The sequence below is a fragment of the Haematobia irritans genome, chromosome 3, assembly GCF_050003625.1.
Source record: "Haematobia irritans isolate KBUSLIRL chromosome 3, ASM5000362v1, whole genome shotgun sequence".
In the NCBI taxonomy this organism is placed as follows: domain Eukaryota; kingdom Metazoa; phylum Arthropoda; class Insecta; order Diptera; family Muscidae; genus Haematobia; species Haematobia irritans.
In genome coordinates this window covers 63767845-63779813 of record NC_134399.1, presented here as the reverse complement: position 1 = coordinate 63779813, position 11969 = coordinate 63767845, and the positions used below count along the sequence as shown (strand labels likewise).

General features: G+C 38.2%; 1 protein-coding gene across 1 annotated transcript; it reads left to right on the top strand.

The window, feature by feature from the left end:
• Positions 1-920: 920 nt before the first annotated feature.
• On the top strand, positions 921-10660 carry LOC142230960 (uncharacterized). The gene is made up of 4 exons (XM_075301578.1): positions 921-957; positions 1024-2100; positions 6455-6832; positions 9904-10660. The coding sequence occupies exons 1-4, from the start codon at positions 955-957 to the stop codon at positions 10567-10569; spliced, it is 2124 nt and encodes a 707-aa protein (XP_075157693.1). The 5' UTR covers positions 921-954; the 3' UTR covers positions 10570-10660.
• Positions 10661-11969: the final 1309 nt, after the last annotated feature.

Genomic DNA, 11969 nt, shown 5'->3' with positions numbered 1-11969 from the left:
TCTTTGCATTCAAGCAATTTTTTTTCAGTGTTGGTTTTATAATTTTGAATTGGTTTATTTTGTTCAATATCGTTGCATTCATTTTAATAGTTATCAAAGTCAACCTATATGCAGGCTACTATTTCGAATAAGTAACTCCTCGAAAGTTAATGAACCTTGAAATGGATCACTCGATCATCTTGACACTGATGAGATTCTATTCTATGCTCTTAAAACGATCACGAAATTTGTTTTCAAATCTATCCGTAGTACACAATCGAATTGGCCAATTAGTGGAGCCGAAATTAGCAAAAATATGCAGAGTGTAGTTCAGATTTTTACCCTCGTATTGATGCAAAGCAAACACAAAAAAAAACATCCAAATCATCTTCAGCCATAATGGCATCAGCATGTACCAATTATGTGAGATTGTGAGCTATTCTTGAATGGTTACTTTCTCGATTTTTTGTTTTTAACAAACCCAGAAAAACATATTTGCAATTTTTTTGTTTTTTTTTTTTTTTTTTGCTGAAACACAATAAACTTAAACTATTGGGTAATCGGACAAAATGTTGGATTTGGCCAATTAAAATTTCGTCATTAATATCAATGGTGGCAAAACGATAATTTATCCAAGATGTCCAGAACATGCGACGAAGACAATGACAGACCACAGATAGAAAAAAGAACGAGCAACATGTTTTCTGACTTGTTAAGGCTAAGGAAGAGTTTGGATGACTTGCCGACTGGCCTGGTAGCTGGTTGTCTCAATGCTGGTTTACTATATCGATTATTGGATTAATTGTTTACTAAATACTGGCGTGGGGTAATTCGGGTATTCTCTTTCATTTATTCGTGCTCATTCTTTGTTTTTCGTTTGAGTTTTGTATAAAAGTATCTTCTAAGTTGGAGTAAGACATCAGTTTTGGATACTACCTTCATTGGATTAGAATCTATTCACCAAACACCAACATCATGGTAAGTAGAAGAAGATCCTACCAATGGTCTGGAAGATGGGAGATATTCATTCATGGTTCTTTGCAGAAAATCTTTGTTTTAACCTTGGCCGTTTTGGTTGCCTCTGCTGTGGCAGGTCCCTTGAGCAGCACTTACTTGCCACCCCATCAAGGTAGTGCTTCGGCGCCATCCAGACAGTATTTGGCTCCGGCTGCTTCTGCACCAGCAGCTCATTATGCTGCTCCTGCTGCTAGCTCTCATGGTCATTCTGGTGGATTCTCTTCGGCTAGTCACTCTGGAGGTTTTGCCCATGCTGCCTCGGCTCCTGCTGCTCATTATGCCGCCCCTGCTGCCGCTGCTCCTTCTAGACAATATTTGGCTCCTGCTGCTTCTGCTCCAGCTGCCCATTATGCTGCCCCAGCTGCTGTCTCTCATGGTCATAGTGGTGGTTTCTCTTCGGGTGGTCACTCCGGCGGTTTCTCTCATGCTGCCTCAGCTCCAGTTGCCCACTATTCAGCCCCAGCTGCTTCCCGTGGACATAGCGGTGGTTATTCTCAAGCTGCTTCTGCCCCTGCTGCCCGTTATTCTGCTCCAGCTTCATCCGGTTCTTATGGCCACAGTTCCGGTGGCTTCTCCCATGCTGCTTCTGCTCCAGTTGCCCACTATTCGGCTCCTGCTCCTTCCCATGGTCATAGCGGCGGACACTCAACCGGTTTTGCCCATGCTGCTTCTGCTCCAGCTCCCAGTTACTCTGCTCCTGCTTCTCGTGGTCATAGCGGTGGCCACTCAAGTGGTTTTGCCCATGCTGCTTCTGCTCCAGCTGCCAGTTACTCTGCTCCTGCTGCTTCTCATGGTCACAGCGGTGGCTACTCATACGGTGGAAGTTCCAGTGGTTTTGCTCAAGCTGCCTCTGCTCCTGCTGCTAGTTACTCTGCTCCTGCTGCCAGCTACTCCGCTCCTGCCGCTAGCTACTCCGCTCCTGCCGCTAGCTACTCCGCTCCTGCCGCTAGCTATTCTGCTCCCGCTACCAGCTACTCCGCCCCTGCTGCCAGCTACTCCGCCCCTGCTGCCAGCTACTCTGCCCCTGCTGCCAGCTACTCTGCCCCTGCCGCTCACTACTCCGGCAGCTCTGTCGGCACTCAATATGCCGCCAATGGTGGTTATGTCCGTCACTAGATGGTACCCACAAATTTTAGTCAAATTGTGATCTTAAATAAATTAATAAATGTTATATTTTTAAAAATGTAAATCAAAAGTATTATTTCGTTGGGAAACATATACAAAAGAAAGAACAACAACTAAAGATATTCCTGCAGATTCCACAATTGAGTAGTCTAAATTCGAACAGATTGGTGCTGGCTAGGGCTGCCTAGACACACGGACGGACATTACCAGATGCTAGACCAACATTTCTGTATGTTAATAATAAAAATTTTTGTGGAAGAAAATTTCATATTTTTAAAGCAGAAATTGGAGCTAAAATTTGTAAAAATATCTTTAGCGCCATATGAAGTTCAAAATTCTTGAATTTTTGGAAATTTTAAACTACATTAGTAAAATTTGTATTGATTTTAAAACCCATAAAACATACATAGGGTGTCACCGTGGTGCAATGGTTAGCATGCCCGCCTACAAGGTCGTGGGTTCGATTCCTGCTTCGACCGAACATCAAAAAGTTTTTCAGCGGTGGATTATCCCACCTCAGTAATGCTGGTGACATTTCTGAGGGTTTCAAAGCTTCTCTAAGTGGTTTCACTGCAATGTGGAACGCCGTTCGGACTCGGCTGTAAAAAGGAGGTCCCTTGTCATTGAGCTTAACATGGAATCGGGCAGCACTCTGTGATAAGAGAGAAGTTCACCAATGTGGTATCACAATGGACTGAATAGTCTAAGTGAGCCTGATACACCGGGCTGCCACCTAACCTAACCTACATTGATTGACTCATAATCACAAAAAACTGAAATGGACTACCCACATAAAAACAAAAAGGAAAGCTCTCGATATTCAGGTCAATAAGATGAAGTTTCTTATTGGGCCGCCATCCAAAATTTCATTTGAAGATAAAGTTCTACAAATGTATCATAAAACCTGTCTGGACGTATGAAATCGAATTATGGGGAACTGCTTCAAATACTACAATAAAAATACTGGAACAATTTCAGTCAAAAACTCTGAGGAAAATATCCGGAGCACCGCAATACATAACAAAACAAGCGACTACTTGAGGAGCTGAGCTATGAGAACAGTTAAGGAAGAAATACTACACCAATTACAAAATTACAAATTAAGAATAGAAGCACACCCAAATTCTCTTGCAGCAGGCCTGATGGCAAATCCGGCAACTTTTACACGGTTTCGAAGAAGAGCACCACAAGGTATGGTTTAAAATTTAAATCTATTTTGTTTTACAAAATCAAAAAATTTTAATGCGGATCAATTCTAAAATCTAAAAAATATTTTTTGTGTGTATAGCTACCATGTATATGTATCTCTCGATTTCGATAAATGGGGTCAGATCGAGCTTCTTTACTAACCGCTTGGCGTCGAATTTGGCACCACGTAATCTACTTCATTACCCTTCAATTGCGCAAAATTTCTTCGAAATCAGTTCAAATTTAGATATAGCTCCCATATATACGTATCGCCCGATTTTCCAAAATTTGGCCATAATAGCCTTATTTATTCACCGATCTTACTCAAAGTTGGCAAAATGTAATCTTCTTTAGCATAAATTAAGCCTGCAAAAAATCATCCATGTATCACCCGATTTTCACAAATTTTGCCATAATACACTTAAATATTAAGCAATGGTCCTCGACTTTCAAATTAAGATGTATTACCCGATCTTACTGCATTTCTGTTAGTATGAAATTTGGGGGCTACATATAATTCTAGACCGATATGGATATAGATCTGATTGTTTTTTTTTTGTCTTCGATTATGCTTTTTATACCCTCCACCATAGGATGGGGGTATATTAACTTTGTCATTCCGTTTGTAACACATCGAAATATTGCTCTAAGACCCCATAAAGTATATATATTCTGGGTCGTGGTGAAATTCTGAGTCGATCTAAGCATGTCCGTCCGTCCGTCCGTCTGTCCGGCTGTCCGTCCGTCTGTGGAAATCACGCTAACTTCCGAACGAAACTAGCTATCGACTTGAAACTTGGCACAAGTAGTTGTTATTGATGTAGGTCGGATGGTATTGAAAATGGGCCATATCGGCCCACGTTTACGTATAGCCCCCATATAAACCGATCCCCAAATTTGGCCTGCGGAGCCTTCCGGAGCAGCAAAATTCATCCGATCCGGTTGAAATTTGGTACGTGGTCTAAGTATACGGTCTCTAACAGCCATGCGAAAATTGGTCCATATCGGTCCATAATTATATATAGCCCCCATATAAACCGATCCCCAGATTTGACCTCCGGAGCCTCTTGGAGGGGCAAAATTCATCCGATCCAGTTGAAATTTGGTACCTGATGTTAGTATACGGTCTCTAACAACCATGCAAAAATTGGTCCATATCGGTCCATAAATATATATAGCTCCCATATAAACCGATCCCCAGATTTGACCTCCGGAGCCTCTTGGAGGAGCAAACTTCATCCTACCCGATTGAAATTTGGTACGTGGTGTTAGTATATGGTCTCTACCAACCATGCAAAAACTGGTCCATATCGGTCCATAATTATATATAGCTCCCATATAAACCGATCCCCAGATTTGACCTCCGGAGCCTCTTGGAGGGGCAAAATTCATCCGATCCGTTTGAAATTGGGTACCTGATGTTAGTATATGGTCTCTAACAAGCATGCAAAAATTGGTCCATATCGGTCCATAATTATATATAGCTCCCATATAAACCGATCCCCAAATTTGAACTCTGGAGCCTCTTGGATGAGCAAAATTCATCCGATCCAATTGAAATTTAGTACGTGGTGTTAGTATATGGTCTCTAACAACCATGCAAAAATTGGTCCATATCGGTCCATAATTATATATAGCTCCCATATAAACCGATCCCCAGATTTGACCTCCGGAGCCTCTTGGAGGAACAAAGTCATCCGATGCGGTTGAAATTTGGTACATTTCGTTAGTATATGGCCTCTAACAGCCATGTAAAAATTGTCAAATTTTACTACTATAGAAAGTTTTGTCAAAATTTCATTTCTATAGAAAGTTTTGTAAAAAGATTATTTCTATAGCAATGTTTGTCAACATTTTATTTCCATAGAAAATTTTGTCAAAATTTTATTTCTATAGAAAATTTTGTAAAAAAATTATTTCTGTAGAAAATTTTGTCAACATTTTATTTCTATAGACAATTTTGTCAACATTTCATTTCTATAGAACATTTTGTCAACATTTTATTTCTATAGAAAATTTTGTCAACATTTTATTTCTATAGAAAATTTTGTCAAAATTTTATTGCTATAGAAAATTTTGTCAACATTTTGCTTCCATAGAAAATTTTGTCAACATTTTATTTCTATAGAAAATTTTGTCAAGTTTTTATTTCTATAGAAAATTTTGTCAAAATTTTATTTCTATAGAAAATTTTGTCAAACTGAATTATATACGTATTTAATCGGCCTTTTTTTTGTTTAATATACATATACCCCTTATGGACTAACTTACAATTTAGAAGACAGTGTTAAAAAGTTTTACGATACCTTGCCATCGGCAAGTGTTATCGCAACCCAAGTAATTCGATTGTGGATGACAGCCTTTAGTAGAAGTTCCTACGCAATCCATGGTGGAGGGTACATAAGATTCGGCCTGGCCGAACTTACGGCCGTATATACTTGTTAATAATTAAGACGAATTATAGAATTAAAATTTAAATAATTTGTATTGCCACTTGTAATACGTTTTTTATGGGATTTGTTCATAATATTGCAAAACATTTAGTGGAGATTCCCATAAAGTCCAAGATATATTTTATAACATTTACCGGCGAACACGGGCTCATGCGCGTAAATTCACAATTGATCATCTTTCACAATTCACCACCACGTGGTGCAATGGTTAGCATGCCCGCCATACATACATATGGTCGTGGGTTAAAGACCAGTTTCGACCGAACACCAACATGTTCTTCAACGATGAATGATCCCTTCTGATGACATTTCTGAGTATTTTAAAGCTTCTCTCAGTGGTTTCACCGCAATGTCGAACACCGTTCGAACTCGGCTATAAAAAGTAGATTCCTTGTCATTGAGCTAAACATAGAATCAGACAGCGCTCAGTGATAGGAGAGAAGTTCACCACTGTGGTATCACAATGGACTGAATAGTCTAAGTGAGCCTTATCTATGCTTATACATGTTTTATCTATGCTTATACATGTGACATCTGGCGTGCCTGAAGGTATCCACTTAGGACCAGTTCTGTTTAATCTATATTTGAACGATCTTCCGTCGGTTATAGTATTAGTGAGAATTTTGATGTACGCAGATGATGTTAAGTTGTTTCTTTGACTTAATTCTGCTAGAGATTCGTTCCTTCTTCAGGATGACATTGAAAGGCTAGTCGAATGGTGTGCTTCTAATTGTATGATACTTAATCTTGTAAAGTGTAAGAAGATGACTTTTTCTCGTAGAGTTTGTGAACAGACTGAGTACAGTATTGGGAACAATAAGCTAGAGAATGAGCATAGATTTAATGATTTAGGCGTTTTGTTCGATTCCATGCTTGACTTTGGTTCTCATACTGAGGAATGTGTAAATAAGGGTAAGGGTGTTTTGGGTTTCATTAAGAGATGGTCTAAGGAGTTTGTTGATCCTTATTTGACGAAAAGGCTCTTTACGACTCTGGTTAGGCCGATATTGGAGTACTCATGCGTTGTCTGGTCACCAAGTTATCGCTGTTCTATTGATCGCATTGAATCTGTCCAGAAGCAGTTTCTTATTTTTGCTTTGAGAGGGCTTGGCTGGAATAATTTATATGACTTACCTCCTTATTCTAGCCGTCTTTTGTTAATCTTCCTTCTCTAGAGAGTAGAAGGTTTATGCATGATATTGTATTTCTCACTAAACTTATTAATGGAGATATTGATCCACACTACCTAACCTCGAAAATTTGCTATAATGTTCCTAATCGTTTAACTAGAAACTTTGTACTCTTAAAGACTGACTTTTGTAGACATAACTATGAATTATTTAATCCACTTAACGTTTTGTGTAGAAACTATAACTCGGTGTACATTGCTCTCGTTATCTAAATTGATAACATCCTGCCATAAAGGACACTATACTTAAGTTGGACAATAAGGTTGTTGAGCCAAGGGTTGTTGCCTTCTATTTTTTCAGCTATATTGCTATACATTTGAGCCTTTTATATTCATCTAACTGCGGGAGTCCCTATCGTCTCGCGGTGGCCCTTACTGACCTAAAGGCCCAGGGGGTCCTTTCTGGCCCATTTTAAAACACATGATGCCCTCTTACTGTCTCTGACATCTGGAATTTTAAACCTTGTCTGGCTCAATAGGGTCCCTACTGACCCATCTGCATTAGCGTAGCTAGACAATTTTCCTAGGGGGGGCTATAGCCCCCCTAGCTAAAACTTTATAGACTGAACTTATAGGTTCAACTAATGTTTTATTTCATAAAATTGAGACTGATGATTGTCCCAGGACGTGTCCTTTGGGATGAGTCCAAGACGCGTCCTAAAATGTAAGTTTACTCCGTCAATGACAAACCCATGTTAAAGTGGACGGTCCCTTCCATACGTTTTGATCAGAACTGGGACTGGTCCATACACACCAGGGACTAGTCCTGTACCAGTTCTGTGGTTGATCCATTTGCTGTAGGATAGTTCCACACTTTTCCCAGCAAAAAATTGGGAGTTGTTCTAAAGGCACAACTTTAAAAGCACTTCCAAAAATATCTTCAAAAAGAAGTTAACTATTTTAACTACACAGGAAGTTTTTTTACTACATTTTTTTTATATTTTAATGCGTAATTTTTTGCTTTCTTTTTTCAAATAGTTAAAAAAAAGAGTAAGAATAAATAAAATGGTACAAATTATTCAAATTTTGCAACAAAAATGTTAAATCCATTATTGAAAAATCGATAATATATGAAAATATTCGAGGGAAAACGTTTCAAACATGCGTTAGAATGCATTAAAAATCATAAAAAAGTATAAAAATTATTTATTTGGGAAAATATCACAAAATTTTTAATTCACATTCAAAACACTGAATTCGGATCACACCTTAAGACGTGATGCAAATTCATTGCAACGGTTGTTGAAACGGTGGACATTCGTTCTAGGACAAGTTCATATTACATTCATCGCTTCTCCGCCAATTTTGTACCACTTCCAGCCCCAAAAAGAACATTTTCACTTCTTTTTTGGCGACGCTTTTTTGCAGCATTATTAAGATATTAATTTATGAAAGAATAGTTTTAATATCAATTACTATTTTTTATTCAACTAAATCATAAGTTCAACCACAGCTTTATTTCATAAATATCAGACTTCTACCACAACCCAAGTAATTCGATTGTGCATGAAAGTCTTTAGTGGAACTTTGTGCGTTGTACTATATACTCGTACAACGCACAAATTTTTATTATAAAATTTATAAAAATGTAAAATCGTAAATAGATTTTCAAATTCTGGGGGGGGGCTAAAATTTTTCTGGGGGGTCTAAGCCCCCCCAGAGGCCTTCCTACGCTTATGCCCATCTGTTTATATTTGCTGAAACTTATTGATCCGCAGAGCCGTTATTGACTCAACATGGTCCTTACTGACCAGCATCTCGAACACCTAAACTTTGGGTTCCCTACTGACTCGCTGTGGTCCTTACTGGCCTAAAGGGTCCCTACTGGCCCATTACATTACATTTGATTAATAATTCAAAGTATATTTTGTAAAGTCCCGGCAAGAGGGCGATTAACCGAAGCCGAGGCTTTTTGAATAATTTATTTCACATCGAATTGTCACAGTGTTGAATTTGCCTCGGTCAAAACACCCAGTACAAATAAAATGGAAAACATTTTATAAAAAAATCCTTGATTGTCATTATAATATCAAACTACTAAACTTTGAATACTAAAAAGTCTTTTAGTTCTAAAAGAATGCATTTTTTGCCGAATATCGGCTACGGCCAAAAAAACCGCTTCGATCGAGCTCTAGTCACGATAATTTCGAGTCACGTGCATACCTCTATTTAGCATCTGTTTAACAACAGACTTTTTTCTGTGTAGTTTTTCAAGCTTGAAAATGTGGTAAAGGGGCCAGAAATAATGTTTGCTATTACCATAAATTTGTTTATCCGTCGTCGTTGTAAAGTAAATCATTTGTATGGAGAATTCGTGGAAAATTTTCGAGGCCTGTAAAATTGTTCGCTAAAACATGTAGGTGATACTTTTAAACATGTTCGCCGGTATATGTTATAAAAGATATCTTCGACATTATGGGAATCCCCACAAAACGTTTTGCAATATTATGAACATATCCCATAAAAGGTATTACAAGTGGCAATACAAATTATTTATAATTGTATTTCAATAATATGTCTTAATTATGACAAAACATAATCGAAGAAAAACAAAAAAAATATTTTTTTTAACAAAACTTCATTAAATAGCAAAAAAAAAAATAGACGAAGAATAAAACAAAAAGCGCACACGCGTGACTTTCAACTCTAAATTGAACCCAGACAACAAGGAAGAGATTTTTTTTGTGTTTCTGCCATAGCATACTTACACCCATATTGGGTATAATTATCCACCAATACAAAGTTGGTAACACAATTGTATTGTTACTAAGAAATCTTCAAAAATTTTGGTATAAAATTTAGCAAAATCTGTGAAAATGATATCAGTTACAGGTGCTTTATCCATTGGATTAGAACTCAATCATATAGAACTCAAACACCAGAAATATGGTATAGAAGTCTTAATTTTTTTGTAAATTCTGATTATTGAAATTTTTTATTCTTTATTTTCAGAAATTATTCGTTTTATCGTTAGCTGTTTTGGTATCCTCAGCCGTGGGCCAATTGAGTAGCCATTATCTTCCACCCCATCAAGGTAATACTGGTGGTTTCTCACCTGCCAGTCATTCGGTGAATTCTTTCCAAGCATCTGCCTCAGCTTATGCCCAACCCTCTCGTCAGTACTTGGCTCCAGCTGCAAGTTATTCTGCACCAGTACAATCGAACCATTACTCCTCTGGAGGTTTCTCCCATGGTGGCCATAGTGCTACTTCTTCCCATTATAGTGCTCCTGTTGCTCCTTCCCGAAAATATTTGGCTCCTGTCGCTTCTGCCCCAGCAGTGAGTTATTCAGCTCCTACTTCTCAAGGTTTCTCTCATGCTTCGAATGGTGGGAGAAGCTTCTCATCTGGTGCCTTTTCCTCTGTACCTTCCAACCAGTATTTAGCTCCAGCTGTCTCAGCTCCCAATACCAGATATACTGCTCCTGTTTCTCATGGCCATGGAAGTGGTGGTTATACCAATAGCTTCGCCCAAGCTGCCTCCACCCATTACTCAGCACCTAGTGTTAACAATTACTCGACTCCTTCTCAGCATTATGGACATCATACCTCTTCTGGATTCTCTGGCAGTGTTGGTGGCACTCAATACGCATCAAATGGAGGTTATGCTCGCAATTAAAGCAATATCAGCGAACACCGACTCATAACAAAATTGACAGTGTAGACATAACATTTTTTTTTTAAATAAAAGTAATTAATGAATATCGAAATATTGTTGAATGTTTTCATTATGCCCGCAACGTTTTTCTTTTGTTAAAGTTTTTTGAATTTCTTCGAAAATTTTAAATTTTTGTCACCGAAAAAATTAGTTTGTTACAAAATTTTTATTTTTTCAATAAAAAAATTATTTTTGAGCCAACAGCACAGTCCATTTCGTTTATATCAAGCACTGTTCTTTTCCGATTTTAAGTCTTTAATGAGACACATTTTACAGTGATGTTGAACATGATGATGTTGTGATGTTGAACGCCTTTTCCGAATCTTCCGAACATATCTGGAATACATGTAAAACCCAGGACCCTTGGTATGCAAGGCGGACGTACCAACCACTGCTCCACGGTGCCAAACTAAATGTATGTTTCTGTTAGATAAAATTTTTTTTCATCGGCTCGTGGGTGCCGCAAAATATGCTATATAAATATAACTTATAACGATATTTGTCTATTGATGACAATAACAGCTACGTAGCCCAGTGGATAGTGTGTTTGTTGGCTTACAAATTGCATGGTCCGCGGTTCGATTCTAAAATTTAAAAAAAATTTAAAATCGAAAAATTTCTTCTACATTGTTTGTATAACAGAAAAGGGTGCTACACTAATAGAAAAAATTGCGCTCCACAATCGTGAACGGAAGGTGACAAAATGAAACGGAAACGTTGACAAAAAATCAAAATGGAATGTTTACGATTTCGTCCACGGGCGTTCACGATTTCAGGAACGGCATTCGTTTTTCTTTGGCCATGAAAATTCTTAAAATAATCATTATCCAATGTGCAATGTGCTAAGGCGACTGTTAACACGTATGGTGCAGACGACACAGGTTCGAGTCACGCTAGCGGAAATCTTTTTTTAATTTTGTTTTTAAATTAGTAACCATTACGTTTTCAGATCATGAACGCCGGTTGTTGTTTTGACAACGCATGGTGTCATTTTAACGTTGTAAGGTTGACCCCATATATTCTCAGTTTGACAACACATGTGTGGTGATTCCATTTCATGAACGGATAGTTTTGAAATGACCACGCCGTTCATGATTTTTTCTATGGGTGTAAAAAACCGGTTTCACTGCAATGTAGAACGCCGTTTGGACTCGGCTATAAAAAGGAGGCCCCTTGTCACTGAGCTTAACATAGAATCGGGCAGCACTCAGTGATAAGAGAGAAATTCACCACTGTGGTATCACAATGGACTGAATAGTCTAAGTGCGCCTGAAATATGAAGCTGCCACTATACCTATACGCAATGAAATAAAAATATTGTCGTCAGGCAAAAGATTTCATGTCCGTAAAATGCGAATGGG